This window comes from Salmo trutta, chromosome 27, assembly GCF_901001165.1.
Source record: "Salmo trutta chromosome 27, fSalTru1.1, whole genome shotgun sequence".
Classification (NCBI taxonomy): domain Eukaryota; kingdom Metazoa; phylum Chordata; class Actinopteri; order Salmoniformes; family Salmonidae; genus Salmo; species Salmo trutta.
The window spans coordinates 45,236,480-45,253,050 of record NC_042983.1 but is presented as its reverse complement, the minus strand read 5'-3'; the positions used below and the strand labels follow the sequence as shown (position 1 = coordinate 45,253,050).

The 16,571-nt window shown below is 47.1% G+C and overlaps 1 protein-coding gene across 3 annotated transcripts in view; it reads right to left on the bottom strand.

The window, feature by feature from the left end:
• Window positions 1-1,385: 1,385 nt before the first annotated feature.
• LOC115165060 (AT-rich interactive domain-containing protein 3A) overlaps window positions 1,386-16,571 on the bottom strand; it is a 172,736-nt gene continuing 157,550 nt past the window's right edge. For all 3 annotated transcript variants that reach the window (XM_029718093.1, XM_029718094.1, XM_029718095.1), the window contains 2 exons: window positions 14,959-15,048; window positions 1,386-1,615 (listed from right to left, as the gene is read on the bottom strand). In XM_029718093.1, coding sequence (XP_029573953.1) covers window positions 1,422-1,615; window positions 14,959-15,048 — 284 coding nt within the window. In that variant the 3' untranslated portion in view covers window positions 1,386-1,421. The remainder of the gene's footprint in view (window positions 1,616-14,958; window positions 15,049-16,571) is intronic.

Genomic DNA, 16,571 nt, shown 5'->3' with positions numbered 1-16,571 from the left:
TAGGCTACTAGGCCATGTGGTTTACACCTTTACATTAGGCGATGTGTTGAGAGATGAGCGGATCTTCAATAGACAACACGGCCCTGATATTTTCCTCTCTGAAAGAAAAGGAGGAAATATGGCACTTCCCTGATTCTGAGAGATGTGCTTTGTTGATTGTATATCCTTATAGCTTGATCATTGGTACCAAGCCAAAGCTTCGACTACTGTCCAGCCCACTATTGAATCTGTGCTGTGCATACTATAGTTTATTAAGCTTCTACTGTCTTTTCATTGGTTACTCTTGTTTTTCTTTCAGGGGAAAAAGCAGCAATACTATGAGCTATAATGCCTTGTAGAGGTCACAAACAAACCTTACTACACGTCGACGAGCATCTCCTCTTCTGACGGAGGAAACAGACAGAAAGACAACATGTCTCCCAGTGTCTTTGTCCCACAGTTCCTTGGGTCCAATGATGTGTCACCATTGATCCGCACTTAGGTTAACACCGCTCCAAACTGAGCAGCTGGTCTTAGGAAAAACACCAAAGACAGCTGACTTCAACTGTATACACACAGGACAGAAAGACAGAGGACTTCATCTGCATACACACAGGGTTCAGAGGTCCTCTACATACACACAGGGTTCAGAGGTCCTCTACATACACACAGGGTTCAGAGGTCCTCTACATACACACAGGGTTCAGAGGTCCTCTACATACACACAGGGTTCAGAGGTCCTCTACATACACACAGGGTTCAGAGGTCCTCTGCATACACACAGGGTTCAGAGGTCCTCTACATACACACAGGGTTCAGAGGTCCTCTACATACACACAGGGTTCAGAGGTCCTCTACATACACACAGGGTTCAGAGGTCCTCTACATACACACAGGGTTCAGAGGTCCTCTACATACACACAGGGTTCAGAGGTCCTCTACATACACACAGGGTTCAGAGGTCCTCTACATACACACAGGGTTCAGAGGTCCTCTGCATACACACAGGGTTCAGAGGTCCTCTACATACACACAGGGTTCAGAGGTCCTCTACATACACACAGGGTTCAGAGGTCCTCTGCATACCATTGGGGATCAGAGGTCCTCTACATACACACAGGGTTCAGAGGTCCTCTACATACACACAGGGTTCAGAGGTCCTCTACATACACACAGGGTTCAGAGGTCCTCTACATACACACAGGGTTCAGAGGTCCTCTACATACACACAGGGTTCAGAGGTCCTCTACATACACACAGGGTTCAGAGGTCCTCTGCATACCATTGGGGATCAGAGGTCCTCTACATACACACAGGGTTCAGAGGTCCTCTACATACACACAGGGTTCAGAGGTCCTCTACATACACACAGGGTTCAGAGGTCCTCTACATACACAACAGAGGTTTAGAGTGAGTTTGTGGGGCTGTGGGCGAGACTCAGATCAGGGAGATGAGTTTCCGGGCCCGTGGACCGAGGATGTGGAGGACGTGGAGGAGGAAGAGCAGCAGGACGGTTGGATCTGTACACAGGAGTAGTTCAGCCCCAGACTGGTCTTTTCCTGAGAGGAGGTGTGGTTCTGGTTCTGGTGACCACCCAGCATCACGGGAAGGGAGGGCTTCTTGGCAAACAGAACACCTGGAGGGACAGAGAGAGGAGAGCGGGAGGGAGGACGGAGGAAACCATTTTGAAGGTGGTGATACCCATTTCTGAAGTTGGGATTAATAAAGTACTTCTATTACTGCTAATGATACTATTTTTCCTACTAATACTACTACTACTACTACTACTGATACCGCTATTAATATTACTACTACGCTGTTACTATTACTACTACTGCTACAACTAATAATAATATTTATACTACTACTACGACTACTACTACTACTACTACTGCTACTACTACTACTACTACTACTACAGCTATTACTAATACTACTACCACTACTACTATTACTGCTAGACTACTGCTACCCCTATTACTACTACCACCTACTACTGCTGGTACTACTACTACTATTACTACTACTGTGACTACTACTACTACTACTACCACTACTACTACTGTGACTACTACTACTACTACTACTACTACTACTACTACTGTGACTACTACTACTACTACTACTGCTACTACTGCTACTACTACTATTACCACTAGGATGCTACCACTACTACCACTACTACCACCACTAATACTACTACTACCACCACTACTACTACTACTACTACTACTGCTACTACTACTGCTACCACTACCACCACTACTACCACCACTACTACCACCACTACTACTGCTACTACTACTACTACTACTACTACTACTACTACTACTACTACTACTACTATTTCTACCACCACTACTACTACTACTACTACCACTACTACTACTACTACTACTACTACCACTACTACTACTACTACTACTACTACTATTTCTACCACCACTACTACTGCTACTACTACTACTACTACTACTACTACTACTACTACTACTACTACTTTCTACCACCACTACTACTACTACTACTACTACTACGACTACTACATTGGTAAATTTCTACATGTTCTATCATACAATCCGTTTTTCCCCCGTAGTTTATTTTGTGGGACAGATGTTTATCATATTTACTGTAATATCACAATTAGACAAAAACTATGGTAACAATTCAACTCACTAACTAACAAATACCACATTGTCACACTTAAACAACCTGAATAATACAACTATATCTGAGGCTTGGGGCTTGTATCCACAAAGCTTCTCAGAATAGAAAATTGGTGGTAAGCGCTGAAAATAGAGACATTTTACTCCTCTTATGGGTGAAAATAGAGACATTTTACTCCTCTTATGGGTGAAAATAGAGACATTTTACTCCTCTTATGGGTGAAAATAGAGACATTTTACTCCTCTTATGGGTGAAAATAGAGACATTTTACTCCTCTTATGGGTGAAAATAGAGACATTTTACTCCTCTTATGGGTGAAAATAGAGACATTTTACTCCTCTTATGGGTGAAAATAGAGACATTTTACTCCTCTTATGGGTGAAAATAGAGACATTTTACTCCTATGTGAAAATAGAGACATTTTACTCCTACTCCTATGTGAAAATAGAGACATTTTACTCCTATGTGAAAATAGAGACATTTTACTCCTACTCCTATGTGAAAATAGAGACATTTTACTCCTATGTGAAAATAGAGACATTTTACTCCTACTCCTATGTGAAAATAGAGACATTTTACTCCTACTCCTATGTGAAAATAGAGACATTTTACTCCTACTCCTATGTGAAAATAGAGACATTTTACTCCTACTCCTATGTGAAAATAGAGACATTTTACTCCTTCTCCTATGTGAAAATAGAGACATTTTACTCCTATGTGAAAATAGAGACATTTTACTCCTTCTCCTATGTGAAAATAGAAGCTATGCATGAAGCCTGTTTGGGTCATAAGAGTCCCACCTAGTGGACAGATATGTAGGAGACCTCATGAGCTGTCTGAACCAATTAAGAGTTACCAGCAGGTGTCTTGATAATCTACAAAGAAAACAAAGACAGTGAGTGAGTCAGTCAGTGGTTCCTTTGCCACAGACAAGAAATTGCTTTGGAGTTGTTGAAAGAATGTTTTGATATTTATATGTGATCAAACCAGAAATAATCTAGACCTACACGCAACAGTACCACTGTTTTTGACAATGATTTCCCAAGGCCTATTTCACATGCCGGTCATCCCTGTGGCTCAGTTGGTAGAGCATGGTGTTTGCAACGCCAGCATGGTGTTTGCAACGCCAGCATGGTGTTTACAACACCAGGGTTGTGGGTTCGATTCCCACAGGGGGCCAGTACAAAAAAAAAATGCATGAAATGAAATGTACTTATTCACTACTGTAAGTTGCTCTGGATAAGAGCGTCTACTAAAATGCAAAATGTAATGATACAGTATTCACCTAAATACTTAGAACCACTAGATTTAAAGTTAAATCCTGTCATGATCAACTCCAGTCTGAATTCTTCATCCCGCTCCCACCCCCTCCCGCTGGCTTTCTATTTGTCTACCTCCCGCTCCCAGAATAACTGTTCCAGAACCCAAACGCAGTCCCTCAATGATATTTCAGGCGCATGTGAGTAATTGAGTAATTGTCTCTGGCCCCCTCCCAGTTAGGGGGAGTGATGAGCTCTACAGCAGAGTCTCACAACTCAATCGCTGGATGAAAACTGTTTTCTGCCCCTCCCAAAAGATAGAATTTGTAGATAACTGGCCCTCTTTCTGGGATTCACCCACAAACAGGACCAAGCCTGGCCTGCTGAGGAGTGACGGACTCCATCCTAGCTGGAGGGGTGCTCTCATCTTATCTACGAACATAGACAGGGCTCTAACTCCTCTAGCTCCACAATGAAATAGGGTGCAGGCCAGGCAACAGGCTGTTAGCCAGCCTGCCAGCTTAGTGGAGTCTGCCACGAGCACAGTTAGCGTAGTCAGCTCAGCTTTCCCCATTGAGACCGTGTCTGTGCCTCGATCTTGGTTGGGCAAAATTAAAAATGGCGGTGTTCGCTTCAGTAATCTTACTAGTATAAAGACCTCCTCCATTCCTGCCATTATTGAAAGAGATTGTGATACTTCACATCTCAAAATTGGGTTACTTAATGTTAGATCCCTCACTTCCAAGGCAGTTATAGTCAATGAACTAATCACTGATCATAATCTTGATGTGATTGGCCTGACTGAAACATGGCTTAAGCCTGATGAATTTACTGTGTTAAATGAGGCCTCACCCCCTGGTTACACTAGTGACCAAACCCCCCGTGCATCCGGCAAAGGCGGAGGTGTTGCTAACATTTACGATAGCAAATTTCAATTTACAAAAAAAAACAATGACGTTTTCGTCTTTTGAGCTTCTAGTCATGAAATCTATGCAGCCTACTCAATCACTTTTTATAGCTACTGTTTACAGGCCTCCTGGGCCATATGCAGTGTTCCTTACTGAGTTCCCTGAATTCCTATCGGATCTTGTAGTCATAGCAGATAATATTCTAATTTTTGGTGACTTTAACATTCACATGGAAAAGTCCACAGACCCACTCCAAAAGGCTTTCGGAGCCATCATCGACTCAGTGGGTTTTGTCCAACATGTCTCTGGACCTACTCACTGCCACAGTCATACTCTGGACCTAGTTTTGTCCCATGGAATAAATGTTGTGGATCTTAATGTTTTTCCTCATAATCCTGGATTATCGGACCACCATTTTATTGCGTTTACAATTGCGACAAATAATCTGCTCAGACCCCAACCAAGGAAGATTAAAAGTCGTGCTATAAATTCTCAGACAACCCAAAGATTCCTTGATGCCCTTCCAGACTCCCTCTGCCTACCCAAGGACGTCAGAGGACAAGAATCAGTTAACCACCTAACCGAGGAACTCAATTCAACCTTGCGCAATACCCTAGATGCAGTTGCACCCCTAAAAATTAAAAACATCTGTCATAAGAAACTAGCTCCCTGGTATACAGAAAATACACGAGCTCTGAAGCAAGCTTCCAGAAAATTGGAACGGAAATGGCGCCACACTAAACTGGAAGTCTTCCGACTAGCTTGGAAAGACAGTACCGTGCAGTATCGAAGAGCCCTCACTGCTGCACGATCATCCTATTTTTCCAACTTAATTGAGGAAAATAAGAACAATCCAAAATTTCTTTTTGACACTGTCGCAAAGCTAACTAAAAAGCAGCATTCGCAAATGGAGGATGGCTTTCACTTCAGCAGTAATAAATTTATGAACTTTTTTGAGGAAAAGATCATGATCATTAGAAAGCAAATTACGGACTCCTCTTTAAATCTGGGTATTCCTCCAGGGCTTCATTGTCCAGAGTCTGCACAACTCTGCCAGGACCTTGGCTCAAGGGAGATACTAAAGTGTTTTAGTACTATATCTCTTGACACAATGATGAAAATAATCATGGCCTCCAAACCCTCAAGCTGCATACTGGACCCTATTCCAACTAAACTACTGAAAGAGCTGCTTCCTGTGCTTGGCCCTCCTATGTTGAACATAATAAACGGCTCTCTATCCACCGGATGTGTACCAAGCTCACTAAAAGTGGCAGTAATAAAGCCTCTCTTGAAAAAGCCGAATCTTGACCCAGAAATTATAAAAAACTATCGGCCTATATCGAATCTTCCATTCCTCTCAAAAATTTTAGAAAAAGTTGTTGCGCAGCAACTCACTGCCTTCCTGAAGACAAACAATGTATACGAAACGCTTCAGTCTGGTTTTAGACCCCATCATAGCACTGAGACTGCACTTGTGAAGGTGGTAAATGACCTTTTAATGACGTCAGACCGAGGCTCTGCATCTGTCCTCATGCTCCTAGATCTTAGTGCCGCTTTTGATACCATCGATCACCACATTCTTTTGGAGAGATTGGAAACCCAAATTGGTCTACATGGACAAGTTCTGGCCTGGTTTAGATCTTATCTGTCGGAAAGATATCAGTTTGTCTCTGTGAATGGTTCGTCCTCTGACAAATCAATTGTAAATTTCGGTGTTCCTCAAGGTTCCGTTCTAGGACCACTATTGTTTTCACTATATATTTTACCTCTTGGGGATGTCATTCGAAAACATAATGTTAAATTTCACTGCTATGCGGACGACACACAGCTGTACATTTCAATGAAACATGGTGAAGCCCCAAAATTGCTCTCGCTAGAAGCCTGTGTTTCAGACATAAGGAAGTGGATGGCTGCAAATTTTCTACTTTTAAACTCGGACAAAACAGAGATGCTTGTCCTAGGTCCCAAGAAACAAAGAGATCTTCTGTTGAATCTGACAATTAATCTGGATGGTTGTACAGTCGTCTCAAATAAAACTGTGAAGGACCTCGGCGTTACTCTGGACCCTGATCTCTCTTTTGAAGAACATATCAAGACTGCTTCAAGGACAGCTTTTTTCCATCTACGTAACATTGCAAAAATCAGAAACTTTCTGTCCAAAAATGACGCAGAAAAATTAATCCATGCTTTTGTTACTTCTAGGCTCGACTACTGCAATGCTCTACTTTCCGGCTACCCGGATAAAGCACTAAACAAACTTCAGTTAGTGCTAAATACGGCTGCTAGAATCCTGACTAGAACCAAAAAATTTGATCATATTACTCCAGTGCTAGCTTCCCTACACTGGCTTCCTGTTAAGGCAAGGGCTGATTTCAAGGTTTTACTGCTAACCTACAAAGCATTACATGGGCTTGCTCCTACCTATCTTTCCGATTTGGTCCTGCCGTACATACCTACACGTACGCTACGGTCACAAGACGCAGGCCTCCTAATTGTCCCTAGAATTTCTAAGCAAACGGCTGGAGGTAGGGCTTTCTCCTATAGAGCTCCATTTTTATGGAATGGTCTGCCTACCCATGTGAGAGACGCAGACTCAGTCTCAACCTTTAAGTCTTTACTGAAGACTTATCTCTTCAGTAGGTCCTATGATTAAGTATAGTCTGGCCCAGGAGTGTGAAGGTGAACGGAAAGGCTGGAGCAACGAACCGCCCTTGCTGTCTCTGCCTTGTCGGTTCCCCTCTTCCCACTGGGATTCTCTGCCTCTAACCCTTTTACAGGGGCTGAGTCACTGACTTACTGGTGTTCTTCCATGCCGTCCATGGGAGGGGTGCGTCACTTGAGTAGGTTGAGCCACTGACGTGGTCTTCCTGTCTGGGTTGGCGCCCCCCCTTGGGTTGTGCCGTGGCGGACATCTTTGTGGGCTATACTCGGCCTTGTCTTCGGACGGTAAGTTGGTGGTTGTAGATATCCCTCTAGTGGTGTGGGGGCTGTGCTTTGGCAAAGTGGGTGGGGTTATATCCTGCCTGTTTGGCCCTGTCCGGGGGTATCATCGGATGGGGCCACAGTGTCTTCTGATCCCTCCTGTCTCAGCCTCCAGTATTTATGCTGCAGTAGTTTATGTGTCGGGGGGCTAGGGTCAGTCTGTTACATCTGGAGTATTCTCTTGTCTTATCCGGTGTCCTGTGTGAATGTAAATATGCTCTCTCTAATTCTCTCTTTCTTTCTTTCTTTCTTTCTCTCGGAGGACCTGAGCCCTAGGACTACCTGGCATGATGACTCCTTGCTGTCCCCAGTCCACCTGGCCATGCTGCTGCTCCAGTTTCAACTGTTCTGCCTGCGGCTACGGAACCCTGACCTGTTCACCGGACGTGCTTGTTGCACCCTCGACAATTACTATGATTATTATTATTTGACCATGCTGGTCATTTACGAACATTTTAACATCTTGACCATGTTCTGTTATAATATCCACCCGGCACAGCCAGAAGAGGACTGGCCACCCCTCATAGCCTGGTTCCTCTCTAGGTTTCTTCCTAGGTTTTTGGCCTTTCTCAGGAGTTTTTCCTAGGGAGTTTTTCCCAGCCACCGTGCTTCTTTCACATGCATTGCTTGCTGTTTGGGGTTTTAGGCTGGGTTTCTGTACAGCACTTTGAGATTTCAGCTGATGTACGAAGGGCTATATAAATAAATTTGATTTGATTTGATTTGATGTGGCGCAGCTTGTTGCCAGCCATGGTCACAGCAAGTTTTGCGCTCTACAGGCAATATTAAAACGCGCAGAAATAACCTAAGAAATAGGTTAAATGACCAAAGATGCTCACGTGGGCTGTTATATTAGGCTGTATTACCGGGCTCTATCAGCCAATGGGATAGATGTACTGTAGTTTGAAAAGAGCCGAACTGGAGAGAGAGCGGAACCTTCCTACGTTTTTCATATAGCCTACCTTTTAGGAGCGGGATTATTTTCAGACGGAGACAAATAAATGGGTAATCAATATTTATCAGAAAGGTGCAACTATGGTAAATGCGCAATACAAATTTTTATTTTCAATGATGCTCAAATGTTTTGGTTGCGCCTCAACTTCAGTTGGTTGAATGCCTTCGACTTCTTTCCATTATCAATATTTATTTACAGCCACTGTAGCAAACTAATCAGCCTAATCATCTTTAAGTTAATTTCCTTGGAAAGAAAACTGCCATGTGATTCTCTGTCCATTGTATAGGCAGCCTAGTCTATTTCAATGAGACTAGACGTATTGGTACAGTTGATCTCACACGCCCAACTAGGAGAGGAGAGGTAGGCTACTGAACGTGAAGCAGCGAATGCTGAGAGTGTGAATAATGAACCAAATAGGAGCTTATAAAACAATATAGGTAGGCTAACACATGCAAAGCACAAATATGACCGTTTCCACTCCAAAAAATGATCTGTGGGACAACACAAATATTTTCATCCCAAAGTTGTCTGTCTGACCACTCTGTCCAACCCACAGAAAAATGCAGACTGCGCCGCAATGATCTGAGTACGGTGTTTCACACACAGGGACTAAATATCATGGTGAAGGCCACGTTCAACCTCACAGCAGGTTTAGTAGAAAGAGGAGGAAGGGAAGCGCTACTAAGGTACACAATAGTAAATGTTGGTAGACAGAAGGTGCTCTTTGGTAAAAGGGTTGAGTTGGTCTTCAAACAGAAAGGAGGACCAAGGCACTCTTCATATAATAGATTATAATGCCTTTATTAGTATGGCATGTTCAATAGAAACAATGTTTTTAAAAATCCGACGCGTTTCGGCTGCATGGCCTTCGTCAGGGAGTACTCTGACGGGGAGTACTCTGGGAGTACTCTGACGGGGAGTACTCTGACGGGGAGTACTCTGACGGGGAGTACTCTGACGGGGAGTACTCTGGGAGTACTCTGACGGGGGGAGTACTCTGGGAGTACTCTGACGGGGAGTACTCTGACGGGGAGTACTCTGACGGGGAGTACTCTGGGAGTACTCTGAAGGCCATGCAGCCGAAACGCGTCGGATTTTTAAAAACATTGTTTCTATTTGAAGACGCCATAATAATAAAGGCATTTTAATTAATTATGTGAAGAGTGCCTTGGTCCTCCTTTCTCTTTGATGACACAGCAGGTTTATTCTTTACTGTCTGGCCTGCCTATCTTCAGGTAATTACCTCATCGCTCGAAGGCATTAGTGATGGGCATTCCGTCTCTTTTCAGTGAGCCGAATCGTTCGGCTCAGCTCACCAATAAAGAGACGGCTCTTTTGGCTCCCAAACGGCTCTTTTGGCTCCTAAACGGCTCTTTAAAAAATATATGTTTTGTATTTTTTTTCAAGTCAAACAGTTTGCGATAGTTTGACTATGATTGGTGTTAAAACAATTCTAATTAAATTATTAAATGAATTCATACTCCCTACCTTAACCACAACGTATTTAAAAATGCATTGGTTTGTTATGAAAAAGAATGCTATTAAACATTTGCATTTAAAGTATAACTTTTTAATGTATATAAACCAAGTGCATATAAATGTAACCATTCAAAGTGAATACAATCTGAACAGCTTAATAGAATATTGCACCATATCAAAGAAAAATAAATAACAATTTGCAAAACTGCAGCATCCCACTTAAAACATTAAACTGGTCCCTCTTTTCTCTCTCTTCTTTAGTGTTATAACCAGCAGCACACAGCAACGCTGACCATATTTAGCTTTTATGAGAGATTTGCATTCAGAAATACAAGTTGCCTCACTTTCAAGGGGCTGATGCGGTTTCTTCTCTCAGTAATTATTTGTTCCGTTTTCAAGAAGACCCTCTCAGAGGGAACGGATGTGGCCACTATGTAAATTCTCCCTGTCATGACTTTAGTTAGCCGTGGGTAGACAGAGGCCATGTTTTTCCACCAGCTCAGAGGATCTGCAGATCTTTGGAGGAGGGGCTCCTCCAAATAGGATCGGACCTCCATTATGGCATCTGCTGAGGGATTCCTTCGTGCTGCATCCCCAGTTGCTCTCTCGTCAAACAGCATCCAAACAGCAGACATTTGTTGCACTACTGCTGGTGCTTCTGCTCCATCTGATCCCTCTTCTTCCTGTTGCCCTGATGCCTGAGCCAGCTGACTGCTGGGGCTGTCCCTCCCTCCCTCCCTCCCTCCCTCCCTCCCTCCCTCCCTCCCTCCCTCTTCTTCCTGTTGCCCTGGTGCCTGAGCCAGCTGACTGCTGGGGCTGTCCCTCCCTCCCTCCCTCTTCTTCCTGTTGCCCTGGTGCCTGAGCCAGCTGGCTGCTGGGGCTGTCCCTCCCTCCCTCTTCTTCCTGTTGTCCTGGTGCCTGAGCCAGCTGACTGCTGGGGCTGTCCCTCCCTCCCTCTTCTTCCTGTTGCCCTGGTGCCTGAGCCAGCTGACTGCTGGGGCTGTCCCTCCCTCCCTCTTCTTCCTGTTGCCCTGGTGCCTGAGCCAGCTGACTGCTGGGGCTGTCCCTCCCTCCCTCTTCTTCCTGTTGCCCTGGTGCCTGAGCCAGCTGACTGCTGGGGCTGTCCCTCCCTCCCTCTTCTTCCTGTTGCCCTGGTGCCTGAGCCAGCTGACTGCTGAGGCTGTCCCTCCCTCCCTCTTCTTCCTGTTGCCATGGTGCCTGAGCCAGCTGGCTGCTGGGGTTGTCCCTCCCTCCCTCTTCTTCCTGTTGCCATGGTGACTGAGCCAGCTGACTGCTGGGGCTGTCCCTCCCTCCCTCTTCCTGTTGCCATGGTGCCTGAGCCAGCTGACTGCTGGGGCTGTCCCTCCCTCCCTCCCTCCCTCTTCTTCCTGTTGCCCTGGTGCCTGAGCCAGCTGACTGCTGGGGCTGTCCCTCCCTCCCTCTTCTTCCTGTTGCCCTGGTGCCTAAGCCAGCTGACTGCTGGGGCTGTCCCTCCCTCTTCTTCCTGTTGCCATGCTGCCTGAGCCAGCTGACTGCTGGGGCTGTCCCTCCCTCCCTCCCTCTTCTTCCTGTTGCCCTGGTGCCTGAGCCAGCTGACTGCTGGGGCTGTCCCTCCCTCCCTCTTCTTCCTGTCGCCCTGGTGCGTGAGCCAGCTGACTGCTGGGGCTGTCCCTCCCTCCCTCCCTCTTCTTCCTGTTGCCCTGGTGCCTGAGCCAGCTGACTGCTGGGGCTGTCCCTCCCTCCCTCTTCTTCCTGTTGCCCTGGTGCCTGAGCCAGCTGACTGCTGGGGCTGTCCCTCCCTCCCTCTTCTTCCTGTCGCCCTGGTGCGTGAGCCAGCTGACTGCTGGGGCTGTCCCTCCCTCTTCTTCCTGTTGCCCTGGTGCCTGAGCCAGCTGACTGCTGGGGCTGTCCCTCCCTCCCTCTTCTTCCTGTTGCCCTGGTGCCTGAGCCAGCTGACTGCTGAGGCTGTCCCTCCCTCCCTCTTCTTCCTGTTGCCATGGTGCCTGAGCCAGCTGGCTGCTGGGGTTGTCCCTCCCTCCCTCTTCTTCCTGTTGCCATGGTGACTGAGCCAGCTGACTGCTGGGGCTGTCCCTCCCTCCCTCTTCTTCCTGGTGCCCTGGTGACTGAGCCAGCTGACTGCTGGGGCTGTCCCTCCCTCTTCTTCCTGTTGCCCTGGTGCCTGAGCCAGCTGGCTGCTGGGGCGGTCCCTCCCTCTTCTTCCTGTTGCCCTGGTGCCTGAGCCATCTGGCTGCTGGGGCTGTCCCTCCCTCTTCTTCCTGTTGCCATGGTGCCTGAGCCAGCTGGCTGCTGGGGCTGTCCCTCCCTCTTCTTCCTGTTGCCATGGTGCCTGAGCCAGCTGGCTGCTGGGGCTGTCCCTCCCTCTTCTTCCTGTTGCCCTGGTGCCTGAGCCAGCTGCGCCAGCAATAGATTTGGCTCTTCCGATAAGCGAGCCGACTCCCAGCGTTCACCTACAAGAGCCTGCTCTTAGAGCCTGCTCCCAGCGTTCACCTACAAGAGCCTGCTCTTACAGCCGACTCCCAGCGTTCACCTACAAGAGCCTGCTCTTAGAGCCGACTCACAGCGTTCACCTACAAGAGCCTGCTCTTAGAGCCGACTCCCAGCGTTCACCTACAAGAGCCTGCTCTTAGAGCCGACTCCCAGCGTTCATCTACAAGAGCCTGCTCTTAGAGCCGGCTCCCAACGTTCACATACAAGAGCCTGCTCTTAGAGCCGGCTCCCAACGTTCACCTACAAGAGCCTGCTCTTAGAGCCGACTCCCAGCGTTCACCTACAAGAGCCTGCTCTTAGAGCCGACTCCCAACGTTCACCTACAAGAGCCTGCTCTTAGAGCCGACTCCCAGCGTTCACCTACAAGAGCCTGCTCTTACAGCCGACTCCCAGCGTTCACCTACAAGAGCCTGCTCTTAGAGCCGACTCCCAACGTTCACCTACAAGAGCCTGCTCTTAGAGCCGACTCCCAGCGTTCACCTACAAGAGCCTGCTCTTAGAGCCGACTCCCAGCGTTCACCTACAAGAGCCTGCTCTTAGAGCCGACTCCCAGCGTTCACCTACAAGAGCCTGCTCTTAGAGCCGGCTCCCAGCGTTCACCTACAAGAACCTGCTCTTAGAGCCGGCTCCCAACGTTCACCTACAAGAGCCTGCTCTTAGAGCCGACTCCCAGCGTTCACCTACAAGAGCCTGCTCTTAGAGCCAACTCCCAGCGTTCACCTACAAGAGCCTGCTCTTAGAGCCGACTCCCAACGTTCACCTACAAGAGCCTGCTCTTAGAGCCGGCTCCCAGCGTTCACCTACAAGAGCCTGCTCTTAGAGCCTGCTCCCAGCGTTCACCTACAAGAGCCTGCTCTTACAGCCGACTCCCAGCGTTCACCTACAAGAGCCTGCTCTTAGAGCCGACTCCCAGCGTTCACCTACAAGAGCCTGCTCTTAGAGCCGACTCCCAGCGTTCACCTACAAGAGCCTGCTCTTACAGCCGACTCCCAGCGTTCACCTACAAGAGCCTGCTCTTAGAGCCGACTCCCAACGTTCACCTACAAGAGCCTGCTCTTAGAGCCGACTCCCAGCGTTCACCTACAAGAGCCTGCTCTTAGAGCCGACTCCCAGCGTTCACCTACAAGAGCCTGCTCTTAGAGCCGACTCCCAGCGTTCACCTACAAGAGCCTGCTCTTAGAGCCGGCTCCCAGCGTTCACCTACAAGAACCTGCTCTTAGAGCCGGCTCCCAACGTTCACCTACAAGAGCCTGCTCTTAGAGCCGACTCCCAGCGTTCACCTACAAGAGCCTGCTCTTAGAGCCAACTCCCAGCGTTCACCTACAAGAGCCTGCTCTTAGAGCCGACTCCCAACGTTCACCTACAAGAGCCTGCTCTTAGAGCCGACTCCCAGCGTTCACCTACAAGAGCCTGCTCTTAGAGCCGGCTCCCAACGTTCACCTACAAGAGCCTGCTCTTAGAGCCGACTCCCAACGTTCACCTACAAGAGCCTGCTCTTAGAGCCGACTCCCAGCGTTCACCTACAAGAGCCTGCTCTTAGAGCCGGCTCCCAGCGTTCACCTACAAGAGCCTGCTCTTAGAGCCGGCACCCAGCGTTCACCTACAAGAGCCTGCTCTTAGAGCCGACTCCCAGCGTTCACCTACAAGAGCCTGCTCTTAGAGCCGACTCCCAGCGTTCACCTACAAGAGCCTGCTCTTAGAGCCGACTCCCAGCGTTCACCTACAAGAGCCTGCTCTTAGAGCCGACTCCCAGCGTTCACCTACAAGAGCCTGCTCTTAGAGCCGACTCCCAGCGTTCACCTACAAGAGCCTGCTCTTAGAGCCGGCTCCCAACATTCACCTACAAGAGCCTGCTCTTAGAGCCAGCTCCCAACGTTCACCTACAAGAGCCTGCTCTTAGAGCCGACTCGTTCGCGAACGACCCATCACTAGAAGGCAGAATAGGAGGTGGTGTGCGAGTGGGCGGGAGGAGTTGAGGCTAAACCTGCCGTGGCCTCTCTCCTTGGCAGGTCTAAGACAATAAACCCCATCGATCTCACATCCACAGCCTCAAATTCTGAGATATTTAACTTTTTTTTTAACTCTATTGGACTGTCACTTCATTACGATGGATTTTATAGCAAAGACATCAAATTGCGTGGAGGACTAAGCGCCAGGGCGCTGCTATAACTTATTGAATTTCCTGCCTGCAATTACATCAGCAAACGGCCCCTCTATTTACCTGTGTAGACAACTCCATCTATTTCTATTGACATGTTGATGCTGCTAATGCCGCCGGTAGACAGGTTCAATGGAGTCTCTTGTCTATCATCTGTCAGGAGGCGAGAGAGAGAGAGAGAGGAAAACTCAATATCAGCATTTAGAATGGGAACACAAGGAGCAGGAGAAAAGCGTTCGGCAGAGTATCGGCGATAACTCCTAGAGTGACAGGGTAAGGAGCAGTTTATTAAAGAGTTCTGAGAGAGAGAGACACAGAGAGAGGTAGAGAGGTAGAGAGGTAGAGAGAGAGACAGAGAGAGAGACAAACAGACAGACAGACAGACAGACAGACAGACAGACAGACAGACAGACAGACAGACAGACAGACAGACGGAGAGACGGAGAGACGGAGAGACGGAGAGACGGAGAGACGGAGAGACGGAGAGACGGAGAGACAAAGAGACAAAGAGACAGAGAGACAGAGAGACAGATGTAGCAGTGATTTGTACATGTCAGTTATGGCCAATGGGTTATCTCCCTGAGGGAGACTGTGACAGACGGATGAATCATAGCAGACAGGCAGGATAACTTGGATAGTAGTGTACTTGTGAAAAGCAAGGCTTGGCGTGCAGTGATACAATCTTCTCCCGAATAGGAACAAAAACAAAACAAAATGATAATAACATAAACACACACTCATTTGATATTAATGTATCATTTAATAGTTTAGATTTTAAAACCTTTATTTCAAAGCAGCATCACTATTACAGAACATTTTGCGGGCGTTCTCCAGCCTGCCGGGCCGTATTTAATAACAGTGTTTTGATGTCATCTCTAAATTAGTGTTTATATGTTGGGTTGCAGTCCAGCCAGCCAGGCTGGTCGGGTCGACCAGTAGAGGAATTAACCAGTGAAAGATTCTGACTCATTCCACCATTAAGCTTTCGAGAGAAAAGCCCACAAATTATAACTAATGGCTGAGAGGCAGTCATGTAGAGAGAGATGAAACCACACCTGAACAGATAGGGCCCCTCATTCTTCCTTTACGCTCTATTATTCAGTAATGTATGACTTATGGCTTGTCGTAAACACCGCCACACTGAAAACCCACAACAGACGGACGGATGGACGGACGGACCGGCTGCAGATTCTGACTCATGACTTCCGGTATTCCCCCCCTCTCTGGTAATGGAGCAGTATTTCCTCACAACAGTCATCAAGACACCAGATTGCAGATGGAATGATTAATGATGTGTTACGATAGTGGCTCAGGTATTTCACTAATGATACGCCAGCTCACAGATCACTGCACCTGTACATAGCCCATCTATAATTTAGCCCAAACAACTACCTCTTCCCCTACTGTATTTATTTATTTGATTTATTTTGCTCCTTTGCACCCCATTATTTATTTCTACTTTGCACTTTCTTCTACTACAAATCTACCATTCCAGTGTTTTACTTGCTATATTGTATTTACTTTTTTACTTTTTTTGCCTTTACCTCCCTTATCTCACCTCATTTGCTCACATTGTATATAGACTTATTTTTCTACTGTGTTATTGACTGTATGTTTGTTTTACTCCATATGTAACTCTGTGTTGTTGTATGTTGTCGAACTGCTTTGCTTTATCT